This window comes from Salvia hispanica, chromosome 6 (assembly GCF_029641045.1).
Source record: "Salvia hispanica isolate PSC_SH4W2 chromosome 6, Shi_PSC_v1, whole genome shotgun sequence".
NCBI lineage: Eukaryota > Viridiplantae > Streptophyta > Magnoliopsida > Lamiales > Lamiaceae > Salvia > Salvia hispanica.
Genome location: NC_142697.1, coordinates 21,719,124 through 21,734,499, shown reverse-complemented (window position 1 = coordinate 21,734,499; position 15,376 = coordinate 21,719,124). Strand labels below are relative to the sequence as shown.

The 15,376-nt window shown below is 36.6% G+C and overlaps 3 protein-coding genes across 5 annotated transcripts; 1 reads left to right on the top strand and 2 right to left on the bottom strand.

Moving 5' to 3' along the window:
- Nucleotides 1-3,574: 3,574 nt before the first annotated feature.
- On the bottom strand, nt 3,575-5,759 carry LOC125203507 (plastid division protein PDV1-like). The gene is made up of 2 exons (XM_048101862.2): nt 5,337-5,759; nt 3,575-4,450 (listed from the first exon to the last, which is right to left on the bottom strand). Exons 1-2 carry the CDS (start codon nt 5,664-5,666, stop codon nt 3,950-3,952), a joined length of 831 nt encoding a protein of 276 aa, XP_047957819.1. The 5' UTR covers nt 5,667-5,759; the 3' UTR covers nt 3,575-3,949.
- A 1,137-nt stretch (nt 5,760-6,896) lies between these two features.
- Nucleotides 6,897-8,678, bottom strand: LOC125206381 (low affinity inorganic phosphate transporter 5-like). Its single transcript, XM_048105644.2, has 2 exons — nt 8,304-8,678; nt 6,897-8,208 (listed from the first exon to the last, which is right to left on the bottom strand). The coding sequence occupies exons 1-2, from the start codon at nt 8,676-8,678 to the stop codon at nt 7,015-7,017; spliced, it is 1,569 nt and encodes a 522-aa protein (XP_047961601.1). The 3' UTR covers nt 6,897-7,014.
- Nucleotides 8,679-10,315: 1,637 nt separating this feature from the next.
- GLA1 (Folylpolyglutamate synthetase family protein) lies at nt 10,316-15,103 on the top strand. 3 transcript variants are annotated; one of them, XM_048103224.2, is made up of 11 exons: nt 10,316-10,365; nt 10,465-10,860; nt 11,004-11,101; nt 11,231-11,381; nt 11,518-11,580; nt 11,980-12,141; nt 12,452-12,589; nt 12,744-12,843; nt 13,581-13,712; nt 14,005-14,136; nt 14,679-15,103. In XM_048103224.2, exons 2-11 carry the CDS (start codon nt 10,537-10,539, stop codon nt 15,026-15,028), a joined length of 1,650 nt encoding a protein of 549 aa, XP_047959181.1. In that variant the 5' UTR covers nt 10,316-10,365; nt 10,465-10,536; the 3' UTR covers nt 15,029-15,103. The 3 variants fall into 3 exon arrangements, with proteins under 3 accessions (XP_047959181.1, XP_047959180.1, XP_047959182.1); XM_048103223.2 differs by having other exon boundaries at nt 12,452-12,643; XM_048103225.2 differs by lacking the exon at nt 11,518-11,580 and having other exon boundaries at nt 12,452-12,643.
- Nucleotides 15,104-15,376: the final 273 nt, after the last annotated feature.

Sequence of the window (15,376 nt, the reverse complement as noted above, 5' to 3'; positions counted from 1 at the left end):
CTACAAAACAAAACATAACTCATAATCAAAATTCTTTCTTCCTAAAACTAAGAACATAAAGTTTCTTAAACGTTAGGTCAATTTAACAAAAATCATAAATTAGGCATAATTTCAGGACCATGTTGCCTGCCACTAATGAGCATGACACATTTGTCCAATTTTAAGTAATTGAAATTAAATGATTTAATATATTGCAATTGGCAAATACTATATGGAGTCAGCATAGCATGAAGCTGCTGAGTTTTTACTTTAAAAATTGTTGAACCCACACGACATGGGTCGCCATATGCTATAGTACACTGACCATATAATATGGGGGTTAGATATTTACCAGTAGGATTATAAATGTAATTAAAATAATTTATATATGGGGAACCAGCAAAATATTTAAATCGTTGGGAATTTCTAAGCATTTGCTATTTCTTTCTCTTTGCTTGCTAAATTTAGTTTCTATTTGAATTGTGTACTGATAGTGATGGTTTTTTTTTTTTTATTATTTAGAAAATGTGTATGTGCATTACTCTCTGATCACATTTTAAAATTAATTTCTAAGTCCCTACCACATTTTTTTTTTCTTTTCTTCTATTGTTAATATCGTTGAAAATGACCAAAATCATCTTTAGTCTTTACTAATACGACGCAGAAGAAATCAAGAAAGACTCAAACTAAAAAAAAGAAAGTAAAATGTCTACAAAAGATTGGTTTGAAAAGTGAAGAAGTAAATTCTAAAATGATAAATAAGTAAAAAAATGTGAAAAATGTACATATACAGGAATAGTTTCAAGTTAGGTTAATGTATTGAAGTAGTTCTAAAAATGCACTGCTAAATATATATACTTGTTTGATTATGGGTTGTTATCTATGCAAAACTAGATCATTATATATAAACGCATAACAAAATCATATGGAGGGTATTTTAGTTTACTTTAAGTTTATTTTTATAAAGGATGACATAAAATGGTAAAAAAAACAAAAAAGACATCAAACCTGGATTTTGTAAAATGGCCTAAAACTGATTAACAGCGATCTTCCATGTTTTTGGTTAATTATTGACCATCAGATCACATAATAATAGGGTCACGATTTTGGCTGCATTTCTGTATGAAGGTGCACTTTTGTTTTGATCATTTAATTTTAGGATCATAATTTGGGTTGCATTTCTGTATTAAGATGCCCTCTTGTTTTGATATTTTCCATCTTGTTTGATTATACTAAGAAAATAGATTCAATAATGACTACCAATATACGGAGTTATACGGAGTACTATTTTTCTGCGTACACATATACATGCATATATTTGAAGAAGTTAATAAATTGCATATAGGTTAATAAATTATTCGTCCCAGGAGCTATCCAGCTTTCTTTTAGTGTTTTATTTCCTTAAAATATGCAGTTGTTTTCTCCTTTTTCAGGTCAAACACATTAATATTAGATGCTAAAAGCCAAATAATTTTAGTCTAATAATATGATCAATAAAGCTTTTGGTGGACATCATGTTGGTTGTTTAGTGGGATTTGGCTTAGGCCATCAAGCCAAATAATATGCGACCCCAAGTACTACTCAAACTATTAATCTACACTAATTACAGATCTGCACTGCCTAATCACATCAAATTAATTTGGATTCTTCAAAAAAAAAAAAAAATAGTTAAGCATCCAAATTGTTGCCCCCTTTCCCTCTTTTGTTTTTCCTTAATGGAGGCACGTAGTCCACATTTTAAAAATAGAGCATCCAATATCACACTGATATCAGATTTTTATTGCACAAAAATATACGACTACAGTATATATATAAAATGATCATAACTTCAATGCAAAAGGCTAAATAATTTATTGATTAATAATATTATTAGATGTAATGATTCAACTACATGGACAAACTCATTCTACTGCTCCATGTGTTCCATGATAAGACGTATATCTTTTCTTTTCACACAGTGATTGAGAAATACTGTAGATATTTAATGTATGTGAAGGGAGAAAAATAAAATAGAAAGAAAATAAAGTAAAAAAAATAATAGATAATAAAGTAAGAGAAATGAAAAGAGAGAGAGTGTATTATTAAAAATAACTCTATTATATTCAAACGTCCCAAAAAAAATATGATTCTATTAATATGGTAAGAAGGGAGTATAACATTAGCTTTATCATTGGCCAATATGATCAGCCACACACGGGACATTTCTGTAAATATCTCTAAGATAATTAATAGTTCTAGACAATGGTCAAATGATATACCTACATAATTGTTGGGTTAAAAATCCATTCCACACCTGTTGAGGAAGAGAAATTGAAAGTTGTATATAATTCATGTCCAACCTCAATTAGTTTGAAATCTTTTAGGATTGATCCAAAAACAAATCTGTCCGAATTTGATCAAAGGCGGACAATATCAAACTAATGTTGCAGTCGACGATCCTAACAATAATAACCATTTTTTCCATCAATTCTAGAGATATTATACTTTTAATTGTAAATTTAATCTTAATACATCTCTCTCCATAATTATGACAAACAGGAAAATTATATCAAGGTTTTGCGGTTATTAATTTGACTATTGCCAACAAATACGTAATAAATAGTGGGTGCATCAATGTTGTTTGTACCTCAATCATGAATTAGTGTGCCCTAATTAGAAAGTACATTGTGTACCTAGAGCCAAGACTCGAGAGGTACCACCGTTTACGGCCATCAGTTTGAATGGGGAAAGTCCAATGTCATTTTTTGAATAATATACATATCGTATAAATGTGTGTATATACTGTAGTTCAGTATATCTTAATAAACCTAAAATTCGAAAAACTAAGTACTTAAAAATAGGGACTAAGAATTCGGAAAGTTGCAATAATATTTTACTTGTTTTAGATATTTTGATTAATTTTTTTTTAATTAAACAAAAATACTGATACTAAACATTTAGTACTCTTATCAAATTCAAAATGGAAATAGAATAGGGCTTGGCAAAGTAACGATCTGATCTCGGCCCAATCCCAACCGAATAGCAGTACTAATTAATCTTATAACCAACATAATCTATTAACCCAAATATCTCATATTATCCCTGTATTTTAAAATAGAAAGTTAGAAACTTTTCAAACACAAGTTTTAATGTGTAAAATAAGAGAGACATAAAAAAGTTATTAATATCTTTACCAAAAAAAGTTATTAATATTATTAGTAAAGATTGTATCACACCTCATTAGAGATAATATATTTTTTCTAAAATAGTAAGTTTTGTTTTGAAAATACAAATCAAAATAAAAATAGCTTCTCATTTATAAAGGATGAAAGGTTGCTTTATCAGTCAGCTATGTTCCTTAATAACTACTCCTAGTCCAATAGATTCTTAAATCTAAATACTGTATAGGAAGAATTTACACTGTCCTACAAATTGTATCCAATTGATTGTTTGGGACGTTTTTGACCTTGCATGTCACCATCAGTGGTGAACTAAATCGCATAATATTTCAGTATTGCATGCAATTTAAAATTAAGGCACGTAATTTTCTTAGACAATGGCCTCCCTAACCCGACATAAATAAAGACCCCCAAAACGAATCTGCATCAACATACAATTAAAATATAAAACATTTTTAATAATATGCATAAAAAGCTCGGAATATTCATAAGCAGGGGCAGTATTAACTCTCCCTCTATATAAAAAAGAGAGAAAAAAACAAATTCAAAACAATAAACCTAAAATCTTCACTATACACAGCCAAATATTTGAAGTCTCAAGTTAAAAACTAAAATCCTCTTTCCTCACAAGATATGAGAGCATGAAGGTGAAAGCTGCAAAAACATATTGAACTGACCTAAGTAAGGCTAACAGAACTCACACATAATAACCTAATCTACCAAAAGGTGAGGAGATGCACATTATGGATCTCCTCTTCTTCATCATAGCAGCAAACAATTCATTATTTTCAGAACTCAAGGTCTGCAACAGCTCAACCCCTAGCCAACGTGACATCCAACTGTGTTAAAGCATCACCAGATGATGAACCACGCGACTGAGAGAACTTTCTTCCCTCTCTGTCAAAAGTTGGAGGATCTTGCATCTTGTGACCGATTTGATTAAGATGTAAAAATGCAAGCATGCTTATAGCAAGCAAAGCAGCATTCCCCACCATCCCAACTGTTTGATCCAATTTAAGGGACTTTGTAACAAAAGCATAGCTCGAAAGAAGGAAATTGACAACTGCGTTTGACCTTTTCCCTTTCTCTGGCACAAACTTTTCATTGGAAGGATATGGTGTTGAGCCATATAGATGTTCAGGTGCAACAAAAGGGCTTGCATCACGCACATCACCTACCAAAGCTTGCGCTTCTTCAATGACTTTGTATTTCTTTCCTTGATGATCAGCCAGCCTCATTGCAAGGATAATACGACTTTGTTCAAGACGGGCTACCGCTGCATCTCTCTCTGCCTTCTGTTGAGTTTGTACAGTCTGTAAATTGACATTAGATGGGCGTGTTTAGCAATGCTTTTCCATAAACAAGGTACATGTCAAAATTCAGCTTTAAGGCAAGATTTTCAAAGATGATGCAGTTAATAGCTAACAAAGAATCTTATTCAGTGACCTTTCGTCCCCATATATTAAAACATCAGAAAACAAGTTATCTAGAAACAAGTTAACTTTTCCAAGGAAGAAACAAACTTCAGCAGTAAATATTATCAATATGCAAAACTGCACAAAATTCTTAGAATCACACAGCTTCCCAGGTGAAAAGAGGGAGTATCTATGTTGAGCACGACATAACAGTGATTCTTTCACCCTTTACCCTCACAGCCTTGAACACTCTAGCTAGCTTCACTAAGGCTCAAAGCACTTTCTAAATTCTAATGCCTAAAAACCCACACACTCAATATTTCCAGCCTATAAAACTGATTTCTCCAACTCTCCAGAGTTCAACCCACTGCAATAATTTTTGGTAGAAATCGAACAACTGATCTATGCATGATAAATACTTCAAAATCAAACAATCAAATGCAACAATCTTAGTTTTCAATTGTTCCATAACAGCATTGCCAGAAACCAACACAAACATACATATATTACTATGAGTCTATATACAAGTCCTATTCTCTCCACGGCTCATAACGGAAGATGTAAAGGACGTCCAAACTATGGTCAGAAGAAAACGAATCCAAATTATGCACAACCGGAATTTCACTTAGTATGTGGCAACGCATTCAAATTGGTCTTCAGTACAGCGCAATAAACCCTATCAATTAACAAAATATCACCAAATCGATCCCCAAATTCTTCACTAAATTTCAAATCATTCAATAGGTGAGACAGCAAATTTGAAAAAAAATTGGACATGACTCACATGGAAGAACTCAAGCTGGTCTTCGAGATTCTCGAGGGCAGTCCGAATAGAGTACAAGCTCTTGGCCTCGAGAACCGCCACTTCATCGTCGTCGATCCGGAACTCCTTGACGAAGACAAAGCCCGACCCGATTTTGTTATCCGGATCATCGTCAGGGGATTTCTTCTTCCGGTTGACAGAAAAAGCATCGGGTCTCCGGGTGGGGTTCTTAATAGAATTGAGGAAATGAGCTCGAGAGATGGAGTGGATGGCGTCGCTGAGCTTGTCGTGCAAATCCCATATTTTCTCGAGCACGGCTTCAATCTCGTCTATCTCCATTTCCCATTTCATTTGGGGAAATGAAAATATATCTGGTCAAAAAGGGGAAAGTGCTGTTTGAGTGCGCGAGGAGGGAAAGTATAGTAAAGAGAGAGAGCAGATTTTGGAACCAGAAACTTCTAGGGTTAGAGCAATTTTTATGTCTAAAAACGCTATTTGAAAATGAAAAGCGTGGTCAGCGTCAAATAATAGAATGTGGAGGGTGAGGATGTGATGATTGTGGCCCCATTTTGTCTGTTGAATAAACCAACGCTTTTGGGTTGGCACAATTTGGATTCTGGCGTGCAACCATTAATTTCCTTTTCTAGTCCCCCTCCAAAAAATTTTAAACAATTGGAAATTTTCTTTCTTCAAGAGTCTGCCCAATATATCCATCTAATTCATTTTTTTATTTTACCTTAACTTATTAAGTTTTAAGAAATACTCCACAATCTCGATCCCCAACTCAAATATTTCTGGCTTTGTCATTGATCACAATTCAAACCTATTGGTGGTTCCTATTTTTGTGCTTTTTAATGTTCTAGTACTTATTAATCTATCATATGTGTGACGTATCAGATGCAAAAAAATAAATAAAGAATAAAGTCGATCATACAAAAATTCACTTGATAGACTTATTCAAACAATTACTTTTTGTATTACAATACGCCGAAATATAAGTGCAATAGTTCATGTTCCACATGACATTTCTTATTGTCTTTTAGCAATATTTTAGCTTCTCATTATAATAGAGGTCCACCTCATGTATCCGTGACCTAAAATAAATGTACATGTGAATCGAAAATTAAACCACTCAATAATTTGAAACTAAAATTAGACGAGTGCAATTGTCGGATCACTCGATGGAATGTTCGATGCAGTGGCTAAAATGTTAAAGCATAAATATGTGAATTATGTATCGAAAATGTGTTCATTGTTCAAACGTCAAATTTGTGTAGATTGTTCGGACGCCAAAGCTGTTGTGCACGGTAGTTGGCTCTCCGAATATCTTATTCTAAAAAAGTCTCACAAGTAAACACACTAGGTAAAAAGATCCAAAACTCTTAAAGGCCTAAAGGATAAAAGTAAAACATATATAGACTAAAATTTTAAAAATTCAAGGCTTGCTGCTGAGCGAGATGGGTGATGGGTCCTTGACAAAAAATAAAAATTGATAAAAGTATAGTAATTCTTCACAATGGATCGGAACGTTCATAATTATATTTCAGTTTTGAATAAAGGTTAAGGACAAAATACACAAAATTAGGAGTCGATGTGTGTGAGAAATGATAGTTGCACATCGTCCATCCAGCTCTTATTTAATTTTGGTGCCACGCCTTAATTTATTCAAAGCATTTCCTCTTGTACTAAGTAGTAGCAATTAATGGTCGTCGGGGCGGTCGGCCACCTGAGCGTCGCCGTAACCAGCATCTTCCCCGGATATCTCCTCCAACGATCGGCCCTTGGTCTCGGTGACCAAGAAAGTGAAGCCGAAACCCATCAAATTGGTAATGGCCAAGATGATCATGGCCTTCTTGATCTGTTGGGGTTTCCCGTCCTGCGTGAAGTTCTGTATCCCGAAGGCGCCGATCATGGCCCCGGCCTTCCCCGACGCGGCGCTGATGGCGTGGCACGTGGAGCGCACCCGCGTCGGGAACAGCTCGGCCGGCAGCACGAAGGTGGTGCTGTTGGGGCCGAAGTTGGCAAAGAAGAAAGTGAGGCCGTAGAGTGCCGCAAAGGTCCACTTGTGGTCTTTATTCTTGAGGTATTCGTACTTGACCCCGATGATGAACATGAACAACGACATCATGAAGAAACCGACTAGTTGGATGTAGAACCGCCCGATTTTTTCAATGAAGGCGACGGTGAACCAATAGCCTGGGAAGGTCCCGAAGAGCGCGATCACGAACATCGCCCGCGACGTCTCGAACATCTCCCTTAGCGCGCTTACGTTTACGGCTTCCTGCGTCAGCCCCATCACTGGGAATATGTCCTTCTGCGTTAGGTTCTGGCTGTAGAAAGCGATGTCTAGTAAAAACCACGTGGTTGTCGTCCCGATCAAGTGCCTCCCGTGGCGGGCGAAGAACTCGTTCGAAAATAGCTTGTACTCGTTAGCGGAGTTGAACTGGGCCACCTTCTCCTGCTCCGCGTTGATCTCGATGTCGAGCACGCGCCCCATATCCGCCGCCGCCTGCTTCGCGTTCCCCTCGATCAACGCCGTGTACCGCCCCGTCTCCGGCATCTTCATCCTCCAGTAGAACGTCAGCAGCGCCGGGAGCGCGCCGATCATCAGCACGATTCTCCACACGTAGTCGGCCTCCGGCTCGGTGGAGAACACGTGCTCCTCACTGAAGGCCGGCCCGGCATACATCCCGAGGAAGACCCGGGATATGATCATGGAGACTAAACCAGCGAAGATGATCCCCACTCCTTGCATGGCGAAGACGGCAGCGATGAAGGCGCCGCGGGTCTTTTTATTGGCGTACTCGGACATGATGGTGGCGGAGAGAGGGTAGTCACCGCCTATGCCAAAGCCGAGCCAGAAGCGGAAGAAGCATAACGTCCCCATGACGACCTGTTGGCAAATGAAACAAAAATAAATACTCCTTATAACAACATTAGAGCTGAAATCATTATATAAGTCCTATGGGCCACTGCTTCTGTCACGACCTTGGGGCTGTAGCCGAAGGAGAGGCCGGAGCAGATGGCGCAGGAGGCCATGAGGATGAGGGTGACGCCATAGACTTTCTTGCGGCCGAGCTTGTCGCCCAAGTAGCCGAAGAAGAGCTGGCCGCTTAGAGTACCGACGAGGGCAACGCCGATGACCACGTTGTTGACGCTGTGGGGGAGCTTCCCGGGCTTGCCGGTGGTGGGGTCGTAGTAGTAGAGGCGGCCGAGGAGCTTGGAGACGGTGGAGATGCAGAAGAGGTCGTATGCATCGGTGAAGAATCCCATTCCGGCGATCACGATGGCCGTGACGTGGTACATCTGCGTGCGGGCATTGTCGAGGGCGTTGAGAACCGAGAGATTGCTGTTTGAGGCCATTGCTGATTTTTTTTAATTCTTGTTGTGTGATGTCCTTATATACTCAAATTTATGTTGTTAAAACCTATGCTATGTTTTCAACAAGAAATTGATGGATCGATGAATGTGGCTGTCACCTCTCTATGTCTATAGGTAATAGGATATTCATTTGGATTTATAGTGGATGTCGATCCCAGTTATTTTGTCAATTTAATCACCAGGTCATAATGAGTTAGCGATCACTCTTGGAAATGGAAATTATTTTTGATCAGCTAAACCCATTAGTCCAACCTGGAATGGACAAACGGATTATAGTATAATTAATTCAGATTATGATTAATTGTCTCATTAGTGATTAGTCCAACCTGGAATGGAGAAACAGTACTAGTTTTTTTCTACGTGATGAATAGTGTGCAATCAAATCATGTTTAACTTAAACTGTTATCACACATCATATACTAGTAAGAATACTTTTTCTGGTTCATTGGAGAATATGTAAATAGACTGATAAGTATTACTAGTATTTAAAATTTATCTATTTTGCATCTCAAATTAGTTTGGTTATTTCATGCAAAACTTGAATCGTACAATTTCCTGCACGTATATCAAATGTGGTGGATTATATTGTTCTACAATTTGCATTTGACAGCTGCCTAATTCTATAAATGACATGTACCCATTAAAAACTGGAATATTCCCTTCAAAAATCTTTTCACAAATGTGAACTCAAATGAACACGAATCTAGCTAAAACACTTTGAATCAAACACTAAATGAGAAGAGAACTTATTAGACATATTGAAAGATTTCCAGAAGAAAATAAATAAGTAGCCCTCAAAACTGTGCAGTCTGAACGAGTAACCGGATTCTTTGATGCCTCGGAACTTAATCAACATCCATCTTTATGTTAATAAAAAGGAACGTAAAAGCGGCATAGACGCATAGTAGATACTACTAGTAGAAAATACTACTCCTAGTAATCTATTTGAAATACTCCCTCATCCCTATAAAATGACATTTTCATTTTTGGGATGTCCCATAAAAAAGGTGGATCACATTCTTCACTAATAATATTATAATAATTTTTTTTCTATCTCTCTTTTACTTACCGTCCCAAATATCCATATTTTTATGGACAGAAGAAGTAGTAAGTATTAACTATCATTTCAATTGCACTTTATCTATATTACTCACTCTGTCCGCGAATAGGAATCCCGTTTTTCCATTTTAGTCCGTCCATAAATAGGAGTTCCGGTTCATTTTTACCATAAATGATAATAGGGTCTCACCTTTCACTAATTCATTCCACTCACATTTCATTTAAAACTAATAGATACAAGTGAGACTCCTATTTCACCAATTTTTTCCCACTCACTTTTTTTAACATTTTTTAAAACTCGTACCGCCCATAAATGAGACTCCTAATGGCGGACGGAGGGTATACATGTTAGCACCATAACACTTTATATAATCAATATTTTTATTATGGTTATTAAATAATATACTTACTTATTGAATAACCATAATCTATTAAATTAACATTATTTAAACCAAAAACACTATTTATCATTTGGAATATTGATTAACAAAATTAATTTCATTTATTAAATTTACCCGTAAGATTAAACCCCAAAGGCCCAAACCATACAGCAATAAACCTTAGCGCCTTTTTTCTCACCCGAACTCTTTTTCCTCACGCATGGCAGCAGGTAAGTTTTTCAAAATCCATAAAATGATGGTCTTGAATGTAAATTATGAAAACAATTTTGTTCAAAAACTTATAAATTTGAATTTGCGATTGGTTGTAGGGTTCGAGTGGAGGGAAAGTTTTACCCCAAAACTGGGTTTTAAGGGACCATTGGAGTTGCTCTAAAATCTGAATGAGTCGAGCATTGCCAGCTTCTCCGTTTTCGCGTGTCGGAATAGAATTTGCTCAAATTCCGATTATGAAAGTTTCAAGTTTCACTGCCCTCCTACTCCGACCAAATAATCCACTTTTTGCTAAATCCAGAGCATTGCCCCGCGCTTCCTGCCGACGTATTTCTACTGAGGCCCCGGAAATGGATGCATTCATGGAAAAGCTCAAGAACTACGAAAAAATCGGTGTTCCTAAGGGAGCCGGTACCGATTCCTGCGACGGTTTCGATTTAGGTAGGATGCGGCGGCTGTTGCACAATCTTGGCAATCCTCAATCCAAATTCAAGGTAAGGTTTATGTGAATTCGATTAATTCACATGCTACAGTTTCTAGTGGATGGATTTGAGTTGAGGAACAGCCTGAAATAGATTAGTTTGTTTTTTTCTATTTTAGATTTTGGATTTGTTTAGAAGATTCCATATTGATTTAGGCTATACATATTGCTGGTACAAAAGGGAAAGGATCAACTGCTGCATTTATCTCCAGCATTTTACGCGCCGAGGGGTATTCTGTTGGTTGCTATACCAGGTATCTGTCTGTAACTCATTATGCTTCAGATTATATTGTGGAAGAATCATGATTGTTTTATCACGAAATACAAATCTTTAGATGCTTAGTTTATACATACAATCAACTGAAGGTATTGCCTTCTTTCAGCCCACATATACGTAGTATTAGAGAGCGCATAACGCTGGGAACGAGTGGTGAAGCAGTGCCAGGGAAGTCACTGGATTCACACTTCCACAAAATAAAGGATGAGCTTGATATCGCAATTGAACGTGAAAAAGGGCATCTCAGTCAGTTTGAGGTATGCTCGTGGATGGATATATTTTGCTATACCTTACTTGAAGATGGTATGTCTTCTGGTCGACTTGTTGGTTGATCGTGATACTGAACTTTTTATTGTCATTCAATCTATTTGATTGTTGAAACTTGAAATCAAGGTTTTCACTGCCATCGCATTGAGCTTATTTTCCGAAGAGAGAGTTCAATTTGCAGTTGTTGAGGTACACTTGTCTTGTCTGAGCTCTTATACTAACCAACCAAGCTTTCTATTTGTTCAATTTTCTTTCCTTTTTCAGAAGAAAATACCTGATTTCAAATTATAATACTAGTATTACATAAATGGAAGATATGTCTCTTGATTCTCTCTCACTAAACTTAATTGTTCTTTACCCTATACTTGGTGACAGTGTTATTTTAGGTCACCATGTTCTGGAATTAACAGCATATTTCGGGATTCTCTATATAGGCTGTAAACTTTAATTCACTATTAACTTGATCATCTTGTTCCTAAATGCGTGTAATCCGTGTTTCATTGTTTGTCATCTAGCTTTGATTGATAGAGGTGGAAGTCAACATCATGGAACGGATAATATTTTGATTTCTTATGTCCACCTTTATAGGCTGGTTTGGGTGGCGCTCGGGATGCAACCAATGTATTTACCAGTTCAGATCTGGCAGCAGCAATCATTACCAATATAGGTGAAGAGCATCTAGCTGCACTAGGGGGATCTCTGCAGAGTATTGCTGTGGCTAAATCAGGAATAATTAAAGAAGAACGTCCAGTTAGGTGGTTCTGTACATTATTTCCTTCACAAATATGGTTTTAGTCATATTTTGTTGTCTTCCCTTGGGAGAGAGGCAACAAATAGACAATACCCAATTTAATTAGGCTTAAAGATGAACAACCAGCATTGAAGTTGGAGGCAGATAATAAACTAGTTACTACTTTTAAAAATCAATGTCATAATTTGAACTTTATTTTAAGTGTATGAAGGCAGATAACTACCATCAAGTATGTGGATCAAGATAAAGTTATACATGCAACTATACATGCAGAATATGCAATTCTGACTTGTTTGTAAAATCTTTTAGCTGGTTCTGGGTGGGCCTTTCCTTCCACATATTGAGAGTATAATTCGTGAGAAGGCATTGTCTCTATGTTCACCTGTTGTATCAGCATCAGATCCTGGAAATAAAAGTGTTCTGAAAGGCTTTTCTGGAGCCCGTCAGGTGCCTCACCAATTATGTGATATTCTGCTCTTGATTGAGAGCGACCTTCATGTGGTATTGAATTGAAATATTATACAGTTCATTTAAGAGTGTTATACAGCTACGTTATTTATTTTTCTAACCCATTTTTGTCTGTGTATCTGTCATATACAAGTCAATTGAGTTGTTTGATCTACAATTGCGCCTGCTTGGTTCTCACCAGCTCCAGAACGCTGTAACTGCTACTTGCGCAGCACTTTGTCTTCGTGAACAAGGTTTGAAAATATAACTTCTTATGAGTCCTATCTCATAATTTATGTCTTTTTTACATGGATAAGAACTCTTTAGAGTAGTTTATTATGCTATACTCCTAGTCTTTTTGAAAAGTTGAGTATTGGTAAATGAAGAAAATGGCCTTATCAGTGAAATCTATATTGTCGACAATTGTTCAGTCTATTTGGTAGGTAACAAAAGTCTTCACCACATTTTCTTGAATTTTGGATGTTCCATTCCTGCAACGTGGATTGGCATATGGTATTGTTAAACTACTCTTTGTTATTAGTTAATAAGGATGGTAGGACTCCCCAACAGTGGATCGAGAATGTGTCTGTCAATGCCGTGGTCACTGAATATGGGTTAATTGAGTGTGTAACTGGTTCTCTGTTTGATAGTATGCCCCAGACTTACTTGGCCGAAGCTTGTTAAAACATTAAAGTATCTGCTTTTATATTAAAATCCAATCATTTCCAGCAGCCTTCAATTTTTAAAAGATTAAACTCATTGATATTTATATCTTGCTTAACTTATTCAATGTTAATACTGCATTACTACTTGAAAAATAACAATCTTTGGTGTTTATGTTAATCAAGTTGACTCTTATTGCTTCAAGAAGTACATTCGCATGCTACGAAGCATCTTTTACAACCATGTCACATATCAGCTGGAAAATGTCTCTTTGAGCTCTGGCCTTACCTGCTCTATTATGATATCTTTACCCCCGTAATTATTGTAGGGTGGAAGTTATCGGATACATCCATTCGTGCTGGTCTAGAAAGTGCATATTTGGTTGGTCGAAGCCAATTTTTGACATCTAAGGAAGCTGACAAGCTAGGACTACCAGGAGCAACTATACTTCTTGATGGAGGTTTGGTTCCCTTGTTTCATGATTTCTGTTTTCACACTACACTATAATGTTAGCTTTTTAGGGTTATAACTATTTAGGTGGTTCATCCATTTATTCTTAGTTCTGTCCTTCAACATACAAAGAAATGTAAGCCTGTAAGGTCATTTCTGCAGCCAAGTGATTAGAATGAAAAAGATATATAGATGTTCCTGTTTACTCTTATTTAACATTGACGAATTCTGATTTTTGCCCATATTTTGATCGAGTTGATAACTAGCTTGTGCTAATGTTTTTCTTTAAATGAAAATCTCAGCTCATACCAAAGAATCTGCTCAGGCATTGGTGGACATGGTTAAGATGGCATATTTTGATGCAAGATTGGTTGTTGTCGTTGCTATGGCGAATGACAAAGATCATACTGGATTTGCTAGGGCTCTACTTTCACGTTAAGTATCTATTTGAGATTGCATATGATTTTATTATATTATAAATATTTGTGCGATCAGAAACTTGGGTGGTGCACTAGACGAAGATAGTCCGTCACTAATAATTCTTGTGCCATTTATTAGAAGTGCAGTTATCCTTCATAAGTATAATTTGTTGAGTTCTTTTGCAATGGCTTGATGATATTATGCATGGTTTGTTAATGTAAAATTAAGACTTCATTGAGAGGATGAAAGCAAGATCAGATATATTCGCATCTCCTAGTTTACCTAATGCAGTAGTTGGTGGTGTAGGTGGCACTGTTATATTTGATTCTCCTGATCATGTCCAAAAATCAGTAATTAATCTGTATAAACACTGAGGAATATGTTCATCCTGTACTGTACAGAAAGTTTGTTATAGTTTTTGCATGTTGTTACATATAATGCTTTTGTGGGGTATTATGAATAGTTAACTTGACTCTGTTCATTCTCTCTTTGTGAGGGGGAGGGGCTGTTATAATGATACATGCAATTGTGACTCCTGTTATATAAAATCTTGCAGGTGGATGTTTGGAAGCTGTATGCTTTACTGAAGTTGATATTGCTGGAGATAGATCGCGCACAACTTCATCATCCTTGTTAAAATGTTCTTGGATCAAAGCTTGTAGCGAGATGGATGTTGGTTTTCTTGACTGCGGAACTGCTAATTACGAGTTGATTGAAGATCAGTTTCCTGAATCTTCCAGAAATATGGGATCTGAATCCATCCTGTTTGTGGAGGGGTCATTAGTGGATTCAATTAGATTTGGACATGAGGTCCTTGGTGCAAAATCTGCCTCTGGAAGTGGGATAATTATAGTCACTGGATCTTTGCATATTGTTTCAGCAGTTTTAGGTTGTCTCGAAACATGAGTCTTGTCTGTATGTTAATAAATTTTTCTACAAAGGAAAATAATTTTGTGGGTGCTAACCATGTTCTTAAAGAAACGGCTTTAGATTTTGTTATCGAATTCATGATTTTGGTTATTTAATGCAGAAGCAGAACTGGAGGGTTATCAAACCTTTACAAATTAATTCCAAGCGAAATGGTAAAAAGGGATTAGTATTGTGATAATCCCCCTCCATTCAGCTTGTTTTTTTTTTTGTGAATTTGCCTTTGCACAAACTGAGATGCCTTGTCGTGATGCCAAATTAAAATAGAGACAGTGTAATGGCGATAGCTGCTTAAAATTTTGGCGCTCTTTTATTCCTACTTTTATG

Excerpts from the sequence above, each read along its gene's own strand:
- LOC125203507 (XM_048101862.2), bottom strand. The coding sequence starts at position 5,666 with ATGAAATGGGAAATGGAGATAGACGAGATTGAAGCCGTGCTCGAGAAA. Across the intron at positions 4,451-5,336 it reads ACCAGCTTGAGTTCTTCCAT|ACTGTACAAACTCAACAGAA; the intron begins GTGAGTCATGTC and ends GTCAATTTACAG.
- LOC125206381 (XM_048105644.2), bottom strand. The coding sequence starts at position 8,678 with ATGGCCTCAAACAGCAATCTCTCGGTTCTCAACGCCCTCGACAATGCC. Across the intron at positions 8,209-8,303 it reads CCTTCGGCTACAGCCCCAAG|GTCGTCATGGGGACGTTATG; the intron begins GTCGTGACAGAA and ends ATTTGCCAACAG.
- GLA1 (XM_048103223.2), top strand. The coding sequence starts at position 10,537 with ATGAGTCGAGCATTGCCAGCTTCTCCGTTTTCGCGTGTCGGAATAGAA. Across the intron at positions 11,102-11,230 it reads TCTGTTGGTTGCTATACCAG|CCCACATATACGTAGTATTA; the intron begins GTATCTGTCTGT and ends GCCTTCTTTCAG. Across the intron at positions 12,844-13,580 it reads ACTTTGTCTTCGTGAACAAG|GGTGGAAGTTATCGGATACA; the intron begins GTTTGAAAATAT and ends TAATTATTGTAG.